Here is a 27464-nt window from a genome sequence, read left to right as displayed (position 1 = left end):
CGGCAGTTAAATGCCCGATAAGATTGTTGGATAAAAGCTAGAGATTACAATTTTGTTTGCGATAGTGTCAACTGTGAATACTTGATGCGGACGCTCCAGATAAGTTCCTTATAGAATAACGAAAAGGAACTCTTTTGTAAAACAAGGTAATAAGAAACATTTTTTGAAAAGCTTTTTTTTTTTTAAGACAATGTCGCCTTTATGAAGTCGATGTTTTTTTTTTATAAGAGCGACAACTTATGAAAACCGTAAACCATATCCTCTTTGAATGCCCCTTCCTTATCCACATTAGGCAGACCCTATTACCACTCCAGCCCAACATAACCAACACCCTGTACGGCAGTGCCGAGAACAGCACACTATTTTACCTTGGCACAGTCTGCAAAAGAGCTCACAGCTGAGCAGCAAAAAGCTGGCTAGAAGAAGAAGAGCGACAACTTTTATCCCAATAACTAAGGAATTGTAGATAAATTATAGAATTAAAGATACCCCGCCCACTATTACCTTCAAAAAGGAATCCCCACTTCCAAAAATAATCCTGGTTACGCCCATCAGTGGCGTAGCTAGGGTGGGGAGGGGAGGGGGAGAATGAATTTGAAAATTCCCCCCGGGCCTCCACTTGATAGGGGCCCCCAAATGAGTGTTTTTTACATTTAGAATTAAATATTACGCAAAATGTAGAGGCCCCCAAAAGAGGTCAAGCTCCCCGGGCCCCCAAACGAAGGAAAGTTCCTAGCTACGCCCCTGTCGCCCATGTAGGCCTATAAATGTAGGCCTACGTACAGTTCTAGTTTGGTGATACAGACATGGCAACATTAAAAGACAGTAGTCTAGACCAGGGGTCGGCAACCTTTCGAGTCAGAAGAGCCAAAAATTAGAATTTACAAAATTTTTAAGTTTTTAAAGAGCCACAACATTTTTTTCTAGCCAACAATAAATAGTACTCACACACTCTTTTTAAACTTTTTATTCCTATATATATATATATATATATATATATATATATATATATATATATATATATATATATATATATATATAGTGTTTTTCAATACAAATTAGATAATATATATGGCGTTATTAGATACTTATTTTTAATTCGGTAACAACTAAAGCAGTTTAATATCTACTTACAACACCAACTTGAAATTCACTAACAAACAATTGAGCAAACCAATTAAATTGGAACGATGGCTTTGCAAGGTTTTAGAAAGTTTGGATAGATTAGGCTCATAGCTTGTTGTTTTTAGTTTCAAAGACAACTCTAAATTTTCATTTGTATGTTGGCTTCTTACTTTACTATTAATTCTATTTATACAAGAGAACGCTTTCTTGCACGATCCGAAGATGTAGCAATCTGGAAGACTATTCAACTCATCAACTCGCGGCATTTCTTTGAAAGCTGTTCAATTTTGTTGCGTTACGTACACACATTTCTGGACCTCCAACACTTCCAACTTGATTTTCAACTCTAAATTTTCCACCCCACAAAACTTTACTTTTTAAATCGAGCAATTGCATTTCTAGAGATCCATTATCAATTTCAAATGAATCAATGTGGATTTCGTTACTATTTGTGTTGAAATGGTGTACCAGGAATGCTAGAATAGTTTTGTTGGTTTTGAACTGCTCAAATTTATCAAGAAATTCATCTTGATTTTTTTATAACTGTGCTGAAGTAATTCATGTCATAAGTTGTACTGATTTTATCACGATACTGTTTTAGGAATTGAAAATGAAGTAACTTACCGCTCTGAATATCTTCAGCAAAAATTTTTTTTACTTCAAAACAAAACAATTCGGCTGGGTTTTACTTTCCTTGCAGCTTTAGATTCAGCTCATTTAATTTCGATGCTATATCCAAATGCTTGCAACCATTGTCGTTCTCTAATTCAGAGTGATTAATGCCTTTATCATTTTGGAATGTATTTATTTCATTCAAGCACAAAGCAAAACGTTTCAACCTTTGTAAAGCCATAGCACTTTATTGGGAAGAAGGAGGTCGGGATACTGAGTCTCCATTTCCTTTAAGAAGTCTTTAAGCTCACGACGGTAGAGTGCTTTTGACAACATGCTATTAACAATCTTGATTACCAAATATATGACCTCAACTATTTCGGCAGAAAATGTTTGGGCACAAAGCGCTTCTTGGTGTATTTTGCAGTGAAACGTAAGAATTTCGAGGTTTATTTTGCTCCGAAGAATCGTTGTTGCCCCTTTATTTTTTCCTGTTATACTTCTGGCTCCATCAGATGTTATTGAAACGATTTTATTTTAAAGCGATCTTAATGTCTTTGGATATCTACCGCCTGCAAATATGTTACATTTGAAGACAATTGAGCTATTCTATCTTGTTCTGTTTAAGCGGATAGTGGCAAATCTGGTTTGCTTTTGAAATCATGAATCAGTTCTTCAGATGCATGTCTAAAGCAGTCTTTCACATACTCATCATCTATAAATGGTTTGCCTTTTCCCGCAATTTCTAGTGGTACCGCTAAGCTCGCCATATTAGCATTACTTGTACATTGCTTCTAGCTTTGAGAAGATAATCGCTTCTAACTCATTGACTTGAAACAACAAACTATTTGTAACAGCCAAAGCACGTGGTGATAATGCTAATTCGTCTTGCGTCGAAAGCGAATTAAAACCTACATAGAAACATCCAACAACGGCCGAGAGCTTCCGACAGACTGACAACAGTGACGACGCGTGTAATGGGGGAGGGGTGTGGTGTAAAGCGAGTACAAGTGGCTGAGAGACATAATCAGTGCCTAATTCTCGTTAAAATATTCAGAACTATTTGAAAAAATGTTTCGATAAAATAAATTATATTTGCGTATGGAACTAAAGAGCCGCAGCTTCACACCCAAAGAGCCGCATGTGGCTCGCGAGCCGCAGGTTGCCGACCCCGGGTCTAGACTAGAAGACTGGATTTACATATATGGTAAATAGAAGATTCTAGTTTAGTGATAGGCCTACAGATCCAGACATAGCAACATGAAAAGACAGGAATCTAGTGGCCTATACTATAGATCCAGACTTAAATGATGATGCGCAAGATGTTCCTGAACATCTATTTAATGTAACACGCTGGAGTACCCGCTGACATATTGTGTTCCTGAAAAAAAATTGACAAGACTTCCAGACCAAATTTAATTTTAGAAGATCAAATTTTCAAAAATTATAATGGTCAAACCAGAATTTTCCTGTGTGGCCATTTAGCTAGTAATTATTTTCCCAAAGATACACATAAACTGACAAATTTTTAGAAAATGATTAAGCGCTTTTCGAGATCTGTGTCCAGGTTCCAGATTTTGCCGACGAAGACTTAGCAAGCTGATAAGATGAATTGTGTTGTAATAGCTTGATAAACGTATATTTATAGGTCTGTGCTTTTGTATCGGTTACTTAAAGGTTAAAGCGACCGAGTCATGCGTTCGGAGTTGACAGGACCTTTTTTTTTTTATCTACCTGGCAATGATTTCACAGTGAATTCGTGTGATTGTTCACCTTTTTGCATAAATACTTACTGTCACACAATTTAATGTCATTCTCAGTGCGCGCGCATGTTTGTTTTGGATAAAATATCGAGATTACATTTTTATCTACCTGGCAATGATCTCACTGTGTGTTCGCATGAATGTTCATCTTTGTGCATAAATACTTACTTGTACGCAACTTAATGTCATTCTCAGTGCGCGCGCGTGTTTGTGTCTGTGTGCGAGTGCTTAACGATGCGTAGTTAGTTTCACGTGTCCAGTATCATTTGTTGACACAACTTTTGTGCAAGTAGTGTTTCATGAAAACGGTAGGTGTCGCTAGCGTTCTCATTTGAAAGCTACAACACTGTAGGGACTATCTCATCTTTAAAGCCAGAGAGTAGAGATTATACAATTGAGTTCTGTATAGATTTAATAGCACGGATATTGTTATAATAGTTCCATTTCATTAACATCTACTCAGGGGCGTAGCTAGGAATTTTCCATCGTTTGGGGGCCCGGGGGGGGGGCTTGACCTCTTTGGGGGCCACTACATTTTGCGTATTATTTAATTTTTAATGTAAAAAACATTCATTTGGGGGCCCTCCTCTAATGAGGGAGCCCGGGGAGATTTTCAAATTATCTCCCCTCCTCCCCCCACCATAGCTACGCCACTGCATCTACTCCTAGTCCTATATCACTTCCTCCTCCCCCCCCCCCCCACTTAAGATTTCATATTTTCTGATAGATCAAGATCTATAATCTACAAATATCTAGGATCATGGGCCTTTCGATAGTGCAGAAATTTGCATGCATGTCAGCAGGGCCGGTTTTAGATAATTGGAGGCTGTAGCTCTAAGTTAATTTGGTGGACCAAAAATGAAATAGAAAAATACAAAATAAACAGCGAAAAAGAAATTAAACTAACCAATTTACAATTCAACAATATGTAGGCTACTCTAACAATAACACTGGGCACATGTTTTGCTGTTTCTTCTCTAAAATATTGTTTGGAGTCCTGTGCGAGTCCCCCACCAATCGGAGGCCATAGGGGCTGCCTAGTTTGCCCATGCATAAGGCCTGCTGTAAATTATTAGGTAATATTGGAACGAACGAATTAAGATGAATCCGAGGAGTGCAGAGATCTTAGCGTAACATACTTTTTATTCTTCTGTCCTGAAGTGTCTCTAAGTTTAGGGATTTAACTAATGCTGTAGCTCTACCACCAAAGCGAAAACCACCTTGACCTGCGATATATATGTGGACGGGAGTGTCTCTCCTAAATTGGGCTGCACTGCCATATGAAAAAGTGTTCGAAATGAACCATAGTCGTTCTACGACTAAAGAAGGCTAATATATACTCTAATCAAATGTGAATATTCGCTTGTTATAAATTTCACTGCTGAATTTTGTATTTGCTGTGGTTTCGTTATGTTTTCTTGAGTTAAGGTCTCCCAAACAGATGATGGCTGCCTGGTCGTGCGGTTTGCGCGCTGGACTGTCGTTCAGATTTATCGATGGTCGAGGGTTCAAATCCTGCCCACTCCCATCGCCCGTCGTCCTGCGGGAGGCTTGGACTAGGAAGTAATTATCTCCAACTCTGAAGGAACACCCCAAACATGTAAAAGCTTTTATTTTACAGAGAATGCATTTTCTATGCATAGGCTATTTAGTACATAGGTTATAGCAATTCTGATATAATCAGGAGCTGGCAGACTGTGTGAGCACAGGTTCTCATATAGACAAAGAGTAAAAATTCACAGAATCTGGGGTTAAGGCTATTGTGTTTTTCACTGTCGATTTAGATAGCTCAATAAAATGAGCATTTGTTTTGTTGGTTAGTCCATATAGGCCAATTTCTATGTCCATCTGTGATACCTTCTTCCTCAAGCTTTAAAGATCAGTAAAGTGTTTTTTAAAAGGGTTTATTAAAAGAAATTTCTACAAATCAAATAGGAACATAAAACTAAAATGTTATTTAACCTTGGTTAGGCCAATAATAGAATATGCATCCTCTGTTTGGGACCCCTCAACTCAAGAAAACATTAAGAAACTAGAACAGACACAAAATAGAGCAGTGAGATTCATAACAAAGGAATATTCACATTTGACTAGAGTAACACCTTTAGTAAAATCACTAAATTTAGAAAGCCTTCAGGACAGAAGACTCAAAAGTAAAGTAGCAATCATACATAAAACACTGATCCAAAATCTTCAAATACAAAAACAAAATGTAATAAAATACTCAGAAAGACACAAAGATAAAGGCACATTCCTCATCCCATATGCTAGGACAAATTTGTACAAATACTCCTTCTTCCCTAGTGCTATTAGAGTATGGAATGGGTTGCCTGAGCTAGCCAGGAAAACTAGTGACTTGGCAGAATTTAAGTCATTGGTTAATATGCATGGCTGAATGCATGACGCGTAAGACGTAATCATCTTCTTTTTTGTAAAATGTTTTACATATTTCGGATGTTCCTTCAGAGTTGAAGATATTTTACTTCCTTGTCCAAACCTCCGCGGGACGACGGGGGATGGGAGCGGGCAGGGTTTGAACCCTCGACCGTCGATAAATCCGAACGACAGTCCTGAGCGCAAACCGCACGACCAGGCAGCCAGCCTTTTGAAGTAACGTCTGTATTATATAAGACTTTTTAATCCGCACTGGTTTCACCTTTGAAATAATAGTTAGGTTTGAAAGACGAACTTTAACCTTTAACCTTTTTTGTTTCTAGGTTAGGGCGAAGACTAAAAATGGACGCCACAACAGCCAAAGGACTTTGCATACTTCTGCTCTTTCTAGACACCTTGTTGTTTGGGTGGCCGCCCTATTTATTACTGCGCAACAATGGGCGCCAATCAGAGAGAGCGATACAAATAAGGTCAACCATCGTGTCATACTTGACGTGTTTCGCTGGCGGAGTGTTCTTTGGCGCATGCGTCCTTCACCTGCTTGCTGAAGGGCGCGGTGAGATGGAGGACTACTTTCAAAAGGTATTTAGACTAATGAAATCTGTTAACTTATCAAAGAACTAATTATAGAAATACTAGTATTACACAGCGGCTATGTTCCCAGGCCAGAACATCCCATCATTTTTTTTTTGAAATTTCAATAAATGGTCTCCTTTTGAACGATTCCCCAAACTTTTTAGCTCGTGAATATTTGTATCGACCAGCTTTATTTCTTTTTCCTTCTGTCTCTGTCTCTGTCTCTCTTGTTTGTTTTTTTCACCATGCGCATCCTAATGTTCTCTGACATAGACTTTTGACTTGATTTGGAACGAGCCGCTTCATAATGCCCCTCACCCACGACACACAAACACATACATGCTTTTGGCCCTTGAATTCTAGAATAACTTTCACTTACCCGCTTCCTCCGCCTTCCCGCCCATAGCCCCCCCCCCAAAAAAAAAAATTAGTATTAAGTACAATACCTGATTTTACTTCGGCTTCTCAATATAATATTAAATATAGCCTTTGTTGCTTTTCGATCGTAAACCTCCCCTCCCCCTTAAACACACTACTGGCTTCACACTTTCCCGCCAATTTTTAAAATTACAATGCCAACGCCTAACTTTTTTTTTTTAGGATTCTCCGATTGGTTGAAACTTCACCGCACATATGTTAGCTTTTGAATTCTATATATAGCGCTTTTACCTTATCTTATATATTACAGACGTTCAAAAAAAGAGGATAATTATACGTCCCACGGTCCCACGCATTTCATGTGTCAATCTAGTCATGCTTGTTAATCAAAGTGACTTAAACTCTGCTAAGTCGTTGGTTTTCATGTCTGATTCATGCCACCCATTCCATTCTCTAATGGCACTATAGAGAAGAAGGAGCACTTGGACGAATGGACTTCATTCACCAATCGTAAGCAAACAACATTTGGCCACGTGATAATATTGATAAAACAATGAAAAAAAAACGTATCACGTGACAGCCTTTATGGATTGCGTAATTTGTATGGAAGAGATAGAGAACCACATGGCTAAATGTTCTTTGTTTACGATTGGTGAATGAGGTCCATTTGTCCTAGCATAAGGAATAAGAAATGTGCCTCTATCTTTGTGTCTCTCTGAGTATTTCATTAAGTTTTGTTTTTCTATTTGATTTTCTTTTCATACTTTAATTATAAAGCAAGCAAAGTACGGTATTAGACACTGCTAATATTAATTGCTCTCTCTCTCTCTCTCTCTCAAAAAAAAAAAAAAAGGAATAGAAAAGATCTATTTTTTTATGCTATTAGGATTAGTTTTTTTGTTTATTTAGACTGCATCTAAAATGAAGCGGTAATGGCGTAAGACTATGCGTAAGGCATATTAAAACTACGAAAAAGTCAGAATTCGCTTTAAAAATATGGAATGGGCGTGCCATTTCTTAATATGCTTTATATATAGACTGCAATCTTCGGACTCAAAGACAAGCCTTATTATTATTATTATGTTAGAAATGAACGAGTAGTCATTCTCTGGCGCTGCCAGGGTCGAGTTTCGCTTAAGAGAAACAAAATTCATCGTAGTCCCTTTAACAGTTTCCACTGAGGAATTTTCTGGTGATGTGGCAGGTCTGCAGCAGTACCGCCCTCTGACAGGCAACGAAGATGTTCCTAGGAATGTTAAGGGCCTTGAAGGTGTCTGTGAGGTCAGTTGTTATTATCCCCTCGGTTGATATAACAATGGGGTATATTGTTATTTTGGATAATTTCCATAGACGCTTAATCTCCAAGCCTAGGTTCCCATATTTTCTTTGTTTTTCTATCTCAGTTTTTCTTAAATTATGAGACAGTGGTACGGCGATATCGATAATGGTAGCGGTTTTTTCTTTTTTATCGATGAACAGCAGATCCGGGCGGTTGAAATCTACCGTTTTGTCGGTCAGAATAGGCCTATCCCAGTACAGCAGATGTTCAGTAGACTCGAGAACCTCTTGCGGAGAGTATTTATAATAAGGGGGAGTGTCCTTACCGATCAAATTGTACGTCAAAGCCAGGTGTTGGTGTATTAACTTTGCAACTTGGTTATGGCGACCCAGGTAGGCCGATTCCGATAGGGCTGGACATCCTGCCATAATGTGTTCAATCGACTCGCCCACATTTCCACATTTTCGGCATTTGTCGACAACATTGAGTTTCAGGATATGCTTCTCGTAATTTTTTGTCCTGATTACTCTGCTCTGTCCTGTATTGCTGTAACAAAGCCTTCTGTTTCAGGGTAGAGATGACCTGCTTTGAGCCATGTTAAGGAAGCAGCCTTGTCGATGTTGTCCCCATGTAATGAAGCCGGAAACTTTCCGTGGAGTGTTTTTTCTTCCCATTGGCGAATTATTATTTTTATTATATATAGACTGAGGCCTTTTGGGGGAAATACCGAAAATAAAATACAAAGGTTTGATAGAAAGCTTGTGGTTTTTCGCGTGTTGCGGTGGCCAGGCAGCGAATCTGCCAAATCCGGTTCTTGGTTAGCGCCAAGGAGGCCAAAGGAACTTGTGTACCAAGTTTCATGCGAATCAGTATGGCAGTTGATGAGATCTCTTGATCAATCAGTGAGTGGTAACTTTTGAGTGGAAAAGATATAGTACATTATTTTCGCGCATATAACTCGCATTCGCGTAAAACCCGCGTATAGTACGCACAAATTACAAAATAAGTAAAAAAAAAACAACAAAATTGTAAAACCCGCACCCTTATAAATCCCGCACGTGCAAAGCGTGACTTGCCGCAAACTTGTCACAGTAGATGACTGGCATTATAAAGATTCCCTGCCTCATCAGTACTATTTGTTTTCTAGAGGTTTATAATGAGATGTTCTTAAAGCTTTACAATGTACATTTCACAACCACACAGCGAACTCTAGGAGGTGTAAAGACCCACCGGTATGTCCTCAGTTTCCGTCATGCTATGTTTACGAGTAAAATAATTTGTATAAATCCTGTATCTTTGTATACCCTGAGGTGACGGGTCATTTCATCCTTGGTCACTTCATCCCCGGTCATTTCATCCCCAATTCATTTTTTTTATTAGTTATTGTGTAATTGTGTTGTAAAGGCTTTGACTTTAAGCCCTCATTTCATCTTATATATAAATATACTTCAATGGCACAAAGACTTAGGCAAAATAGACTAATTAAAAAAGCATCGCATATCACTCGAATACAGCTACCATCTCTTAAAGAGCTTTTTCATGAAAGATGCCTTTCCAAAACACTCTCGATTCTTAAGGACAACCTGCACCCATTAAACCACTATTACATAAGATCTGAACGAAGTGGTCGTCTCCTTTCCATTAGAACTAAAACAGAAAGATTTAAAAACTCCTTCATCCCACTTTCGCTCAGAGTGTTACAAGATCAGCTGTCGTCATCGAGAAGTACATAGAAGTCTAATTCCTAAAGCGCTGGTTGTGAATGTGTATGTGTTTCGTGTGTGAATGTTGTTCGAATTTTTCATCTATATTGTTTTTGCACATTAGTTACGCTGACGTTGTCAGTTGTAGTCAATCTGAATTTCCATTAGATTGGATCAATAAAAAGTATCTTATCTTATCTCTTATCTTATCTTAAATATGTTTATCTGGAATACTTTTTTTTGATATTATTGACATGTTATTATTGTGTTTATACTGTTCCCCTTCTCTCTTCATACTTATTGAGAAATAAAATAATATGTGTAAATAAGTTGATATACTGTAATGCGGGGTTTGTATTTAGTTATTTTGTTTCTGTTTGATATAGGGATGTCAATATTATCCAGCGCATATTGATGTAATGATCAAAGGTCAAGGTGAGGTGGAAGTTGGGAAAATCTCTTGAGAGATAGAAGTAGGATTAGAATAATTCTGATCATGCCGCTCTAGGCTGATTACTTATCATCAAAGGCCAATGTGTGGTGGAAGTAGTGGAAATCTCTTGAGAGATGAGAACGATTAGAATACTTATGATTATGCCGCTGATAACTTATCTCCTGACGGCCATTTTTCACTTTATCTTTAATAGTCAATCGTTCTTTCTTGAATAGGAGAGTGTCAGTTCAAACCCTGATATCACGTGTAATTTATTCTAATAAGCGCCGACTGCAAGAAATATGCAGCACTGACCTAGAAATTACAAACGATGTTCAGCAATACGAATCAATGGATCGTCTGCTGTACCTACTATCAATAAATTATCAATAGATTATCTTATTGATTTCAATTAACACGCAAAACAATGTTTACGTTAGCTCTATATCTATCAATGTTAAATTTTAATATTTTAATGGTATTATATTCTGTTCTTATTTAAGGTGTCACACTTTTTGTCTTGCAAATGATAAAATTATGAAATACTGTTAATTTCATTCTTTGTACAATTATTATTTGATGGATTAGAGGATGAAATGACCAGCGGATGAAATGACCAGGGGATGAAAATGACCAGGAGATGAAATGACCGCGGATCAAGTAACCGGGGATGAAGTGACCAAAGATGAAATGATCGGGGATAAAGTGACCAAAGATGAAATGACCGGGGATAAAGTGACCAAAGATGAAATGACCGGGGAAGAAATGACCAGGGGATGAAATGACCAGGGGGTGAAGTGACCAAAGATGAAATGACCGGGGGTGAAGTGACCAAAGATGAAATGACCGGGGATGAAGTGACCAAAGATGAACTGACCGGGGATGAAGTGACCAAAGATGAAATGACCGGGGATGAAGTGACCAAAGATGAAGTGACCAAAGATGAAATGACCGGGGATGAAGTGACCAAAGATGAAATGACCGGGGATGAAATGACCGGGATGAAGTGACCAAAGATGAAATGACCGGGGATGAAGTGACCAAAGATGAAATGACCGGGGATGAAGTGACCAAAGATGAAATCACCGGGGATGAAGTGACCAAAGATGAAATGACCGGGGATGAAGTGACCAAAGATGAAATGACCGGGGATGAAGTGACCAAAGATGACGTGACCAAAGATGAAATAACCGGGGATGAAGTGACCAGGAACCATACCCTGCCATTCGTTAGAAAAAAAAATAAATGTACAACCCGAGGGTTAAATGCAAGACAATACAGTAGAGTGGACAGTTTCATTCATAAGGGTGGGGGGGGGAAGTGAATAAATAGCTAGATTTTGGCGTATCCGGTGAACAAATTACATTAAGTGTTGACGAGCTAGGTGTTTTTTTAAAGGTATATTTCTATTCTTCTTCTTATAAATTACAGACGTTACTTCAAAAAAAAAGAAGATGATTACGTCCTACGCGTCATTGCATCTATTCATGCATGTTAACCAATGACTTAAATTATGCCACGTCATGACTTTCACCGTATGACGTATACCGTATGACTTATACCGTATGACTTATATACCGTATGACTTTCACTGTATGACTTATATACCGTATGACTTTCACCGTATGACTTATATACCGTATGACTTTCACTGTATGACTTATATACCGTATGACTTTCACTGTATGACTTATATACCGTATGACTTTCACTGTATGACTTATATACCGTATGACTTTCACCGTATGACTTACATACCGTATGACTTTCACTGTATGACTTATATACCGTATGACTTTCACCGTATGACTTATATACCGTATGACTTTCACTGTATGACTTATATACCGTATGACTTTCACCGTATGACTTATATACCGTATGACTTTCACTGTATGACTTATATACCGTATGACTTTCACCATATGACTTATATACCGTATGACTTTCACCATATGACTTATATACCGTATGACTTTCACTGTATGACTTAAAAATGTATTTTAAAAAATGTTCGAAGCTCAAATTTTTTTTTATATTTAGTTGGCAACAGTGAAGTTTAATCTAGCGTCCTTGACATTTAGCGTCCTTGACATTTAGTCTATCGTGAAAAATCTCCAAATAGACCACATAAACATGTTTTAATGCACGACATATTTTCTCTATCAGCTGAAAGTTGACATCAAGTTCCCCGTGTTTGAAGTTCTGGTAGCTGCAGGATTTTTCATCATAACGTTATTGGAACAACTGATGCACCGGTTCCTAAGTCACTCCCATCCCGGCGCTGGACCTCTCCAGAACGAAGAGAATAAACAAACCGAATCAGATCCCAGATCCTCCAAGTAGAGAAGCACTCTTTAATTTCGTTTATTTCTGTTTCTGTTAAGTTACAACAGCAAGAACATAAATATTAACAATAGGGAAGTAGGCTTACTGGTGATATATTTAGATATAGACCTTCACAAGAGAAGATAATTACGTTGTACGCGTATTCATGTGTAAGTCTTCTCGAGCAGTAGCACAAACTAAAAACGCAAAATACCTAGGTGTTATAATCAATGAAAAACTGTCATGGAATCCTCATATTGATGAAACTATCAAAAAAATCAGATAAAGCATTAGGGTTTATTAAAAGAAATTTCTATAAATCAAAGAAGAACATAAAACTAAAATGTTATTTAACCTTGGTTAGACCAATAATAGAATATGCATTCTCCGTTTGGGACCCCTCAATTCCAGAAAACATTAAGAAACCAGATCAAATATAAAATAGAGTAGTGAGATTCTTAACAAAGGAATATTCACATTTTACTAGAGTAAACACCTTTAGTAAAATCACTAAATTTAGAAAGCCTTTAGGACAGAAGACTCAAAAGTAAAGTAGCAATTATACATAAAACACTGAACCATAATCTTCAAATACAAAAACAAAATGTAATAAAATACTCAGAAAGACACAAAGATAGAGGCACATTCCTCATCCCATATGCTAGGACAAATTTGTACAAATACTCCTTTTTCCCTAGTGCTATTAGAGCATGGAATGGGTTGCCTGAGCTAGCCAGGAAAACCAGTGACTTGGCAGAATTTAAATCATTGGTCTATATGCATGACTGAATGCTTGACGCGTAGGACGTAATCATCTTCTTTTTTGAAGTAACGTCTGTATTATATAAGATAAGATAAGAGCAAGTTAAAAATGGTTGTTGTTAAACCCTGTACGTGTTTCCAACGCTCCTCCAGAGTTGAAGATAATCCGAGAATGGGCGTGGCAGAAATAACGAGTTCAATTATCTGAGGGGAAGAAAACCCTACATATTTAGCCGTAGCTGTGAATACTTGTGACATATATATGTGTGTACGTAACCTACGTGTGTGTTGCTGGTCTCCAAATTGTAAGGTATGTAGGCCTGTAATACTGTAGGTCTGGGTTCCTGTGTCCTGGAGCTACACTTAGCACGTAACAAACAGAAATAGTAGGCCTTCATACTGACTTGTCTCCCTTTCAGAAGATGACATATCGTTCATTAAATGAGAATAATACTGCAGCTTCAAGCATTCAGTTACAAATCACTGGTTGAATAAGAAATGGCATGATATCCTTTACAGTAGTAACGTAACGTAAACACAAGGAGTATAATCCAAGATAAGTACGGTTACATCCGCATCTCTTACATATCATAACTCGTCTAGAATAGGTATACATACAATTTCACTACTAAATCACATCCGCATCAAGGCGGGTTAACAAAACATGTGTACAGCTCCGAGTGCAACAAACTACTGCTACTAAAATATGTACTGTCTCAAGAACCAAAAACGTTACTCATTTTAAGTGAATTTAGCCATTCTCACTTCCTCTTTCAATGCGGGGATAACCTATGTCGTTTTCACTTTCATGATCCAAGGGGAACAAATAACACTCAATGTCGAACGAGACCGTGACAATACTTAAAGATTAATTTCCCTTGTTGGAAGCAAACACAATAACTAACTACCAGTAATTGACTAGTTAATGTCTTGTTTTGAGAAATAAAGTGAATAAACCTTTTACCAGACAGTGAGATAGACAAAGTTGATACAAGCTTTTTAAAAACAACTTTCCTTTGCTTAACCGGATTCTTGGTGAGGATACATATGTGATGTTACCAATTCTTTTCATCCGTAGGTAGTTGACTCAAGAGCAGTAACTCTTTCAAGTTTGTAGACTAATTTTGCTTACATATTTTTTAGAATGTAGACAGCGCCCTAGTATTTTTCTTGGTTTATTTACATACAGTCATTCGTTGTACATCTTTACATTGCAATGTCCTTTCCTGTGGAGATTTATAGAATCACCGAATAGAATCAAGACATTAAACAAAGCATTAGGGCGTTAGGGCTTCTTAAAAAATGTATTTACAGAGCCAACAATAATATAAACTTAAATACTATTGACAGTAGTGTCAAGTAAAATAGAGCCAACAAGAATTTCAAGTAAAATAGGTAAATGAGATTTATAAGAAAAGCATATTCTCATTTAACGAGATTGACATCTTAAGTAACACCACTAGAGTTTGAGTTATTTCAGGATAGGAGAATGTAAAGAACACTTGCTTGATCTCCATAGTATAAAGACTTGGACTTAGTCTGACTTGTATACGGAGTATCGATAGACCCTAAATGTAAACGCTTCTGTGATGCTGGTCCTTCAATATTAGATAGACCTTTAATGTAAACGTCTATGTGATGCTGGTCCTTTAATATTACAATAGGCTATGTGATGCTGTTCCTTTAATATTACAATAGGCTATGTGATGCTGGTCCTTTAATATTACAATAGGCTATGTGATGCTGGTCCTTTAATATTACAATAGGCTATGTGATGCTGGTCCTTCTTTATTACAAGGCTATGTGATGCTGGTCCTTTAATATTACAATAGGCTATGTGATGCTGGTACTTCTTTATTACAATAGGCTATGTGATGCTGGTCCTTCAATATTACAATAGGCTATGTGATGCTGGTCCTTTAATATTACAATAGGCTATGTGATGCTGGTCCTTCTTTATTACAATAGGCTATGTGATGCTGGTCCTTCAATATTACAATAGGCTATATGATGCTGGTCCTTCAATATTACAATAGGCTATGTCATGCTGGTCCTTCTCTATTACAATAGGCTATGTGATGCTGGTCCTTCAATATTACAATAGGCTATGTGATGCTGGTCCTTTAATATTACAATAGGCTATGTGATGCTGGTCCTTCTTTATTACAATAGGCTATGTGATGCTGGTCCTTCAATATTACAATAGGCTATGTGATGCTGGTCCTTTAATATTACAATAGGCTATGTGATGCTGGTCCTTCTTTATTACAATAGGCTATGTGATGCTGGTCCTTCAATATTACAATAGGCTATATGATGCTGGTCCTTCAATATTACAATAGACTATGTGATTTACACATTTCACAGTGAGCTGTACCAATACACAACATACGAACACAAATAGGCCTTGCTACACTGCTCCTGACCAATAGGCATTACAATAGGCTATGTGATGCTTGTCCTTCAATATTACAGTTGGCTATGTGATGCTGGTCCTTCAATATTACAATAGACTATGTGATTTACACATTTCACAGTGAGCTGTACCAATACACAACATACGAACACAAATAGGCCTTGCTACACTGCTCCTGACCAGGACCAGATAAACCAATACAACTGACACTATTTTGCTCAAGTTAAAAAAACTCAACTCACAACTCAAAACACTAAATAAACATACACACTTCTCTTACACAAACCAGTGCTTCTTAGAGAGACTTTGAAAGTTAAGCAACAACAATATATAAAACACTGAACCACAATTTACTCAAAACACAACCAAATTCAATAAAAGAAAAAAAAACTCAGAAAGATACTAATTTAAAGGCAATTTCTTATTCCATATGCTAGGACAAATTTATAGAAGTGCTTTTCCTTTTCCAGTGCCATTAGAGCACGGAACATGTTGCCTGAATCAGCCAATGATTTAGTGATAGTTGAAGCCTTTAAAACGTAATCATCTTCTTTTTTGAATAACGTCTGTATTATATAAGATAAAATGACGAAATTAGCACATGTATACGTGCAGAACGTAATAATCTTTTTGGAAGAAATATCTGTAAATAATAAGATAAGAAGATAAGAATAGATTGTATTTTATCTTGTTTTTTTTATTGTGTTTATGTTGAGTTTTTTTTTTTTTTCGATTGGTCTCGGTTGAAGAAAAAGTGGGAGTTCCAAAAGTATAGACAACCCAGTTTACAGAATCGTTATCAAAAACGCAGTTGAAGATAGCAGTTTGACTTTAGTGGAAGGCAACGGGGTCACGTCTTTTACAGATGCCCACACTGACACCGCGCAGTGCTCTAACGACAGGCCATCTCGCAAAGAAGAAGTAGAAAGCGGACACCTCTGCTGCAAGAGTGACCATGCTACAGAAACTGAAGCCAATTATGGAGCTCTCAACAATGTCGCAGCGCGAAATCCCAGCCATGAGCAAGGTATTGGAATAATTGTTCTATTTTATTGACTCAAACTTTTGATAAACATTATGTCCCCTTTGCTGTTTTGATTAAGGTGTGTTTCATATCATACTTTTCGCTTCCGAAACCCAGGCACACCTCAGTAGGAAGCGTTGTAAATCGATCCACCTTGGTCTTAGATGGTTTCGACTTTTTTTTTTGGGTTTAACTGTTTCTCTCCGTAATTATTTACCACATTCTGGTGGAATCAACGTTGGTATCATTAGTTAGGAGAGAAAGAGTTATTAAGTCTTGTGGCACCCATCTCCTCTCCAAGGCTGATTTTTCCTTGAGGTTTTCTTCCGAAGATAGAAAGCTTAACATGAGCTCCATCTGCTCATGCCTTTTTTAAAGGCTAGATACGAGTAGGACGTAATTATATTCTTTTTTTAAAGGAATATCTGGAATTTATAAGATAAGATTATGACGCTATTATTGCTTCACATAAGATAAGATTATGACATTATTTTTGCTTCACATAAAATAAGATTATGACACTATTTTTGCTTCGCATAAGATAAGATTATGACATTATTTTTGCTTCACATAAAATAAGATAATGACACTATTTTTGCTTCGCATAAGATAAGATTATGACGCTATTATTGCTTCACATAAGATAAGATTATGACACTATTTTTGCTTCACATAAGATAAGATTATGACATTATTTTTGCTTCACATAAAATAAGATAATGACACTATTTTTGCTTCGCATAAGATAAGATTATGACGCTATTATTGCTTGACATAAGATAAGATTATGACGCTATTATTGCTTGACATAAGATAAGATTATGACATTATTTTTGCTTCACATAAAATAAGATTATGACACTATTTTTGCTTCGTATAAGATAAGATTATGTCGCTATTATTGCTTGACATAAGATAAGATTATGACGCTATTATTGCTTCGCATAAGATACAATTGTGACGCTATTATTGCTTGACATAAGATAACATTATGACGCTATTATTGCTTCACATAAGATAAGATTATGACGTTATTATTGCTTGACATAAGATAAGATTATGACGCTATTATTGCTTCACATAAGATACGATTATGACGCTATTATTGCTTCACATAAGATAAGATTATGACGCTATTATTGCTTCGCACAAGATAAGATTATGACGCTATTATTGCTTGACATAAGATAAGATTATGACGCTATTATTGCTTCACATAAGATAAGATTATGACGCTATTATTGCTTGACATAAGATAAGATTATGACGCTATTATTGCTTCACATAAGATAAGATTATGACGCTATTATTGCTTCGCATAAGATAAGATTATGACACTATTATTGCTTCGCATACATACAAACGAAAGCCACTATTGAATCAACACAGCAGCGTCGCCACTTTATCTAAAGTCATAATTTCTTTTCCTAGATTGAAAAACCTCAATCTTGTTAAAACATGTCATCAACTCGTTGTTAGTGTGAGATTTGATATGTATCATCTTTTTTGCTCTATTCTCCAAAGACAAACATTCAAACGGTGCAGAGGTGGCACGTATCGCTGACATGATTCACGTGAACCCACTCCGAGCTTTTCTGCTGCTCTCCGCCTTATCATTTCACACAGTGTTTGACGGCCTGGCAGTGGGATTACAAACAGATTCTGTCGGTATATGGGAGGTAACTACACACATATACCTGTTCTTATAAACAGGGCCGGTCCTAACAGTTGCGGGGCCCTATGCGAAACTAATTGCGCGGGGCCTAGTCTGGGTGGGAGTAAGGATAATAAGTGAAAATTAAGGTTTTGTATTAGGAAAAAAAAATCGACTTTGAATTTTATTCATTCTTTACTAAGTACAAAATTGCAATCAAATTAACTTTACTAACCTTGCAACCTATGACATATTTATATGCCAGTGACTAGAAAAGTAAATAAAGTATTGGAACTTCCGATTATGGTGAAAATTCGCCCGATTATTACATTTTATTACATGAAAGCTGACAATGATTTTTTTTTAATCGATTGGCGTTTTCCGCAATGAATGAAACCGATAAATGACAATTTAGTCTATTTTTCAGGAGATTTTTATGAGTTTTCAGGAGATTTGAATAAATTCAGGACATTTCCAGGAATTTTTCGTATATATTTTGCAATTTATTGATTACACCTAGAATTAGCGCGGGCCTATGAAAGCGCGGGGCCCACTGCGACCGCATAGGTTGCAGTGGCCTAAGACCGGCCCTGCTTATAAATATCCTTAATGCAAAGTATCTATCAACTCAATCTGCTTGTTTTTCTATCTTTCTGCCTGGTAAAAGGTCTCTACTTAATATTTCTCCCATACCTAATCAGGGACATTAACAACTGGATAGCCAAAGCAATGGCCACCATGTCACGGTTGCAGAAAAGAGTCTGGGACAACATATTGCTGACTAACAATACTAAAGCCCTAGTCTACCGGACCTGTTTGTTGAGCACCTTGCTGTACGGAAGTGAAACTTGGTCAACTTACTCATGGCAGGAAAAAAAGCTGAATGTCTTCCACCTCCGATGCCTAAGGCGTATCTTTAAAATAAGGTGGCAAGATAAAATAACAAATGAGGAAGTGCTACAAAGAGCAGGATGCCAGGACATCCGCTCTGTTATCAGCAGCAGACGCCTTGGCCACGTTCGTAGAATGCCAGTAGGTCGACTTCCACAGGACATTCTGTATGGCGATCAAACAGAAGGCAGGAGAGCCGCTGGTCACCCACTTTTACGTTATACAGATGTATGCAAACGCGACATGAAGCTCTTCAAAATCGACACTAGCAGCTGGGAAGAGGTGGCACTGGATAGATCTACATGGAGAGAGAGCATAAAGGAAGGGTCTCGGATTGCAGATGCCATACACTACAGAAGCAGAAAGACGGGTGATAATGCAACGGCGCCTGGTGATCACATACGCCCAACCTGCGATCGCAGCTGTGTATCAAGGATTGGCCTCTTTAGTCACACAAGAAGTTTGCAAAGGGAAAAGATCGTCTCTCGAGACGTAAAATGCCACAGACCCAATCAGGGATTAAGTTGAAACTTTGCGCAATTATTCATTGGTATAGATAAGAAGTGAATCAATTTTTAAAAAAAGCAATTAGCCAATTGATTACTGGTAATTGATTATTTTGTTTGTTACAAACTGTCGTTCGGACTTCTCGATGGTCCCGGGTTCAGACCCTGCCCACTGCCATACGCGTCGTTCCTGCGGAAAGTATGGACTAGGAAGTAGATTATCTTCAACTCTGAAGGAATATCCAAAACATGTAGAGCATTTTACAACAAATATACTAAGGCTGACAAGTGATTCAGTAAAACATTTCTCATTCCCATAATCTTTATAACTTGGCAATAATCTTTAAGATCAAATACTCTCCTGTTTTATGCTCTAATACTCTCCTGTTTTATGACCTAATAATTTCCTGCTTTATGATCTAATACTCTCCTGTTTTATGATCTAATACTCTCCTGTTTTTATAATCTAATACTCTCCTGCTTTATGATCTAATACTCTCCTGTTTTATGATCTAATACTCTCCTGTTTTATGATCTAATACTCTCCTGTTTTATGATCTAATACTCTCCTGTTTTTATAATCTAATACTCTCCTGTTTTATGATCTAATACTCTCCTGTTTTATGATCTAATACTCTCCTGCTTTATGATCTAATACTCTCCTGTTTTATGATCTAATACTCTCCTGTTTTATGATCTAATACTCTCCTGTTTTATGATCTAATACTCTCCTGCTTTATGATCTAATACTCTCCTGTTTTATGATCTAATGCTCTCCTGTTTTATGCTCTAATACTCTCCTGTTTTATGATCTAATACTCTCCTGTTTTATGATCTAATACTCTCCTGTTTTATGATCTAATACACTCATGTTTTATGATCTAATACTCTCCTGTTTTATGATCTAATACTCTCCTGTTTTATGATCTAATACTCTCCTGCTTTATGATCTAATACTCTCCTGTTTTATGATCTAATACTCTCCTGTTTTATGATCTAATACTCTCCTGTTTTATGATCTAATACTCTCCTGCTTTATGATCTAATACTCTCCTGTTTTTTGATCTAATACTCTCCTGCTTTATGATCTAATACTCTCCTGTTTTATGATCTAATACTCTCCTGTTTTATGATCTAATACTCTCCTGTTTTATGATCTAATGCTCTCCTGCATGCTTTCAGATGTTTGTTGCCATATTGATTCACAAATCGTTGGTCGCTCTCTGTCTCGGAATGCAACTGTTTCTTGTTTATGATCTAATACTCTCCTGTTTTATGATCTAATACTCTCCTGCTTTATGATCTAATACTCTCCTGTTTTATGATCTAATACTCTCCTGTTTTATGATCTAATACTCTCCTGTTTTATGATCTAATGCTCTCCTGCATGCTTTCAGATGTTTGTTGCCATATTGATTCACAAATCGTTGGTCGCTCTCTGTCTCGGAATGCAACTGTTTCTTGTTTACCAATCCAAGCCACTTAAAGCCTTTGTTTGGGTCTTTATTTTCTCGCTTATTTCACCACTTGGAGTTGGTAAGTTCAGAAACGTACTTATCTAAGCCAGATAGGGGTCGTTCGTAAATGACGTCACGCAAAAAAATGACCTTTTTTTTACCCCCCCCCCCTCCCCCCTTGTCACAGAGTATAACAAATTCTCAGAACCACCCCCTCTCTGCGTCAAGTCACAAAATAAAAAAAAAAAAAATTATTTCAAATTATTTTTTTCTCATCAATTTTTTCCCAAAGAGGTTTCACGTGCTCACAGGATAGTATACACGGGAAGATTTTCTTCTTCTGCTTGAGAAGCTGACTCAAAAATTACATTGTCTTCAATGATATCTTCATCTCTCCATTCCACACTTTCCTCACCTGCCCGTTTCCCAAAACTACAAGGACTTTGTTGTCTTTTTTTGTTTTGACTAATTCTTTTGTCTTTCTGTGCTCTTGTTTTGTTGGATGGTGGGATGTGAACTTTTGTGTGATTTTTTTCAAAAGAGTTAACGATACAAAGTAGAGTCCACACGATTTTTTGAAGATTAAAAAAATATTTTGTGTTTTTTTCTGAATTTTAAATTTGTGACGCCACAAAATCGCTACCCCCCCCCCTTCCCACAAATTGTCACATTTTCTCAAACCTTCTCCCTCCCCCTAGAGCGTGACATCATTTACGAAGGACCCCATAGATAATTGTTTGATCCGATGATATTTTAGATGTAGGCTATACCCGCTATACCACGTTTGACTGTAAAAAACGATTTTTATAATAATAATAATTTAATTTATAGAGCGCTGTTAAAACAGTACAAACTTAAACAACGGAGATAAAATGACATACTAATATACAAATATTTTGAGTAGATAGGTCTTAATGTTCTTTTTGATGTAGTGTAGCATGTTGTCTGTCTGCGATTAACTGAGATCAATGGGGAGTGCGTTCCAAACTATTGGTCCGTGCACTGAAAAACCCCGCACACCGTAGCTTTTGAGTGCCCCAAATGAGAAAAACACAAAATTAAGACCGAAAAATACACAATGAATTAAAAACTTGCTTGTGTCTATATCTAAATCAACAAATAAGTTAAATTCATTTAATGCCGATGACACGAATGCGTTTCATGGACGATTCATGATCACTTGACTAGAAATAAAGTTTCGACATTTCACCAAAACGAAGAAGCAATGGTCTTCCAACATAAGAAGTCTAACACGTAGCCTAGATCTAAACATTTATGTATACACCTCAGCGGCGGACTGAATGTCAAAATCGGCCCGGGATTTCTATGCAATTCGGCCCACAAATTCTATATCATATGATGGGCATCCATTTCTAGGTCTACCTGTCCTCAAAATCATCATGTTACGTTTGATAATGTATCGATAAGCATGCATACAGTGAACGTTATAAGAAATATAGGCCTTATGATGCTCTTTAATCGCTAAGTGTGTAGGCCCTAAAAGGGTGAAGCCTACTAGTAACACTGTCTACGGATGAAGGCTATTACATTATTTCGGAAAATGTGTTCAATTAAAATGGTATTACACTGTAGAGTCTGTGAAAGATTTGTTTTTAAACACAACGCTCAGGGGGGCCTTTTTATAAGGGAATAGTATAAAACCTTAAACATTTTTATACGTGCCATAGCGGCATAGATGTGGCCATGTCGGTTGCTCTACCGGCCCATTTGGGTACTGGCCCATCGGGCATTTGCCCAAATGCCCATATAGCCAGTCCGCCCCTGATACACCTTGAATCATAGTAGAGACATGGTGCTGTGTTTTTCGCAATTTTTTCTCTAAAAAAGAATTTTCTTTGAGTCTTGTGCGATGATCCCACCAAGCAAAGGTAGTAGTAAATTTTGAAAACAAAATGGTAGGCTACTGGACATATCTCTCAGGGTAGTGGATTATTTCTTAGCTGTGACAAGATAGGCCTATTTTATATATGTGACATTTTCAGGCAAAAAGTTTGTACACATTATTTCTCCCACAACCAATCTCGGATCAAGTTGAAATTTTGCACAATAATTTCTTGTATCTGACAAAACAAAAATAAATTTAAAAAAAATATTTTTTTTACACAAGGGCAAGAAATCTAACGTGTCGCCTTGAGTTGAAATTATTATTATTATTATTATAGCTTTTATATAGCGCTACTTTCATGCTTATAGCATGCTCAGAGCGCTTTGGTCCAATCTCATTTGTGGACCAGTGGGGGGGGGGGGGGGGGGAGGGGGTATCTAGAAATTGGTTTTCCGTGCTGCCTTTAGGCGCTCAGTAAACGCAACTCTGCCCGAGTCGGGTGTCGAACCTCGAGCCCCCCTTCTAGGTAGCCAAGACAAGCGCACTTAGCCTCTCGACCACGCTTCCCAAATTAAAGTCTTATCTTTTAAAAGAATGCATTTACAAAGCGATCACGGTAACATTTACAAAGCGATCACTGTAACATTTACAAAGCGATCACGGTAACATTTACAAAGCGACCGCGGTAACATTTACAAAGCGACCACGGTAACATTTACAAAGATACCTTAATCTCTCCCCCCCCCCCATTTTAAAAAGTGATAAGATCATAGCGCATTAAGAAGCTAAAGGCATGCAATTGCGCTTAACAAAAACAACAGGTAAAATTATTTCTAATCGCACAGATTTATTATTGTTAGTCTAGATCTATTACAAATTTAGCAAATGACCAATCCAGACGAATGGACCCCATTCACCAATCGTAAACAAACAACATTTAGTCACGTTATCTTATTGATAAAACAACGGGGAAATTTGTCACGTGACAACCATCATGAATGAAACATGAGATCCTAAATTATATAGAAGAGATAGAGCACCACGTGGCTAAATGTTGTTTGTTTACGATTGGTGAATGAGGTCCATTGATACAAGTACGCTTCATATAAGCTTGTTTTTTTTACTTACCGGTAAAGTATTTTTTAAAAATTCTACTTGGCTTCTAAAGTGCAATCTTTACCTTTATCGCAAAAAAAATTAAAAAAAAAAATGCTTTAATCACTTTCTTAACCAGGACTTGGGATGATTCTGACTTCTGGAAATATGGACGAAATGGCCGAGAGTCTGGTCAGCTGGCTTCTGCAAGGCCTAGCTACTGGGACATTTATGTACGTCACGTTCTTCGAGATCCTCTGGGAGGAACTGGTCAACAAGAAGGGCATTCTCAGACTTTTTGTGGTCGTTGCTGGCTTTGGAGGCATGGCAGTGGCCAAATATTTTGACAAAGATTGAAGAATGTTTCAGTCTGATGTGAACATTTATTTTGCTAATGAAGTGGCTGGAGTGACTTTGTTAAATCGAGTCTATTAGTCCACAGAGGATCATATTCTTGGAGACGAGCGGAGTGATGGTGATTTTTGGTGTGGAGAGGTGAAGATGTGTGGAGTGTTGTCAACTGTGGTGTGGAGGGGGTGTAGACGTATGGAACCACGTCAACTGTGATGTGGAGGGGGGTGAGGCGTGGAGTGATGTCAACTGTGGTGTGGAGGGGGGTGAGGCGTGGAGTGATGTTAACTGTGGTGTGGAGGGGGGTGAGGCGTGGAGTGATGTCAACTGTGGTGTGGAGGGGGTTGAGGCGTGGAGTGATGTCAACTGTGGTGTGGAGGGGGTTGAGGCGTTGAGTGATGTCAACTGTGGTGTGGAGGGGGTTGAGGCGTGGAGTGATGTCAACTGTGGTGTGGAGGGGGTGTAGACGTTTGTAATCACCTCAACTGTGGTGTGGAGGGGGTTGAGGCGTGGAGTGATGTCAACTGTGGTGTGGAGGGGGTTGAGGCGTGGAGTGATGTCAACTGTGGTGTGGAGGGGGTGTAGACGTATGTAATCACCTCAACTGTGGTGTGGAGGGGGTTGAGGCGTGGAGTGATGTCAACTGTGGTGTGGAGGGGGTGTAGACGTATGTAATCACCTCAACTGTGGTGTGGAGGGGGTTGAGGCGTGGAGTGATGTCAACTGTGGTGTGGAGGGGGTTGAGGCGTGGAGTGATGTCAACTGTGGTGTGGAGGAAGTAGAGGTATGGAGTGATGTCACTTGTGGTGTGGAGAAAGTAGAGGTGTGGAGTGATGTCAGTTGTGGTGTGATGGGGGTTGAGACATGGAGTGATGTCAACTGTGGTGTGGAGGGGATGTAGACGTATGTAATCACCTCAACTGTGGTGTGAAAGGAGTAGAGGTGTGGAGTGATGTCAACTGTGGTGTGGAGGAAGTAGAGGTGTGGAGTGATGTCAACTGTGGTGTGGAGGAAGTAGAGGTATGGAGTGATGTCAACTGTGGTGTGGAGGGGGTGTAGACGTATGTAATCACCTCAACTGTGGTGTGGAGGGGGTTGAGGCGTGGAGTGATGTTAACTGTGGTGTGGAGGAAGTAGAGGTGTGGAGTGATGTCAACTGTGGTGTGGAGGAAGTAGAGGTATGGAGTGATGTCAACTGTGGTGTGGAGGGGGTGTAGACGTATGTAATCACCTCAACTGTGGTGTGGAGGGGGTTGAGGCGTGGAGTGATGTTAACTGTGGTGTGGAGGAAGTAGAGGTATGGAGTGATGTCAACTGTGGTGTGGAGGGGGTTAAGGCATGGAGTGATGTCAACTGTGGTGTGGAAGGAGTAGAGGTGTGGAGTGATGTCAACTGTGGTGTGGATGGGGTTGAGATGTGGAGTGATGTCACCTGTGGTGTGGAGGAGGTTGAAACGTAGAGTGATGTCTCCTGTGGTGTGGAGGGGCTTGAGACATCTGTTATAATACCACCTATGGTGTGGAAGGGGGGTTGAGACATCTGAAATGATGTCACCTGTGGTGTGGAGCGATGGTTGAGACATGTAGAGTGTGTGGAGTGATGCCTCTGTGGTGTGGAGATGTGGAAACTGTTATGTGGATTGATGATTGTCACAAGAACAAACAAGAGCAAAGGGACTTAGTCTACTCTTCAACTTTGACATCATGAAAAAAACAAGTAGAAACTTATCTCATAAAGACAAAGAGTTTGTAAATATTATACAAGGGACACAATCAAGTAGAAAAAGGGGTGGACAGCCAGTTTGTTTAACTAGTATTACTTTGGTTGAACAAATATAAGTGTAGTGATGGTGACTGTGGTGTGAAGGCAGTGGGAATTATGGTGATAGATTATCACAATGATTTTGGTGTGAGGCAGTGGGGATTGTTGTGTGGAATGATGGGGATTGTCACTGATAATGATGTAGATTGTGGTGTAGAGAATGTGGTGTGGAGTGATGGCAATTGTAGTGTAGAGATTGTGGTGTGGAGTGATGGTGATTGTGTAGATATTGTGGTGTGGAGTGATGGTGAGTCAGTGATTGTTGTGTAGAAATTGTTGCATGAAGTGATGGTAATTGTGGTATAGAAGAAGTATAAACTCTTGTGTGGAATGACTGGAGTCTCATGAAATATATTCCTGTACTATATTACAACTTCCTTTGTTAGTGACCATAACATCACCCTAGACCTGTGATACTTTATTTTATCTAATGGTATATTTTCTCTTAAATGATAAATTAGGTAGTAAGTTTTTTTCTTCTATTTTGTAAAAGTAAAATAGTGTCCATGTGATTAAACAGTGAATTAAACTCATTGCTTGGGCTAAGACATTTTTTGTTTCTTGTGTGCATTGTTCATTTGTTAGAGTGACATACATGTATACAAGTAGTCTGAAGTCATTTCAAGGCTCAACATACATGTATACAGTTAGTCTGAAGTCATTTCAAGGCCAACATACATGTATACAGTTAGTCTGATGTCATTTCAAGGCTCAACATACATGTATACAAGTAGTCTGAAGTCATTTCAAGGCTCAACATACATGTATACAAGTAGTCTGAAGTCATTTCAAGGCTCAACATACGTGTATACAAGTAGTCTGAAGTCATTTCAAGGCTCAACATACATGTATACAGTTAGTCTGAAGTCATTTCAAGGCCAACATACATGTATACAGTTAGTCTGATGTCATTTTAAGGCTCAACATACATGTATACAAGTAGTCTGATGTCATTTCAAGGCTCAACATACATGTATACAGTTAGTCTGAAGTCATTTCAAGGCCAACATACATGTATACAGTTAGTCTGATGTCATTTCAAGGCTCAAC

General features: G+C 38.1%; 1 protein-coding gene across 2 annotated transcripts; it reads left to right on the top strand.

Annotated features, from left to right (window-relative positions):
• LOC106058834 (zinc transporter ZIP1-like) lies at positions 1-26960 on the top strand. 2 transcript variants are annotated; one of them, XM_056038758.1, is made up of 7 exons: positions 1-146; positions 6218-6476; positions 12433-12605; positions 16519-16796; positions 18318-18472; positions 21242-21380; positions 24382-26960. In XM_056038758.1, the coding sequence occupies exons 2-7, from the start codon at positions 6237-6239 to the stop codon at positions 24597-24599; spliced, it is 1203 nt and encodes a 400-aa protein (XP_055894733.1). In that variant the 5' UTR covers positions 1-146; positions 6218-6236; the 3' UTR covers positions 24600-26960. The 2 variants fall into 2 exon arrangements, with proteins under 2 accessions (XP_055894733.1, XP_055894734.1); XM_056038759.1 differs by lacking the exon at positions 1-146 and adding an exon at positions 3486-3808.
• The last annotated feature ends 504 nt before the right edge of the window (positions 26961-27464 follow it).

This window comes from Biomphalaria glabrata, chromosome 8 (genome assembly GCF_947242115.1).
Source record: "Biomphalaria glabrata chromosome 8, xgBioGlab47.1, whole genome shotgun sequence".
Lineage (NCBI taxonomy): Eukaryota > Metazoa > Mollusca > Gastropoda > Planorbidae > Biomphalaria > Biomphalaria glabrata.
The sequence above is the reverse complement of the archived record's forward strand: the minus strand, read 5'-3'. Positions and strand labels throughout refer to the sequence as shown.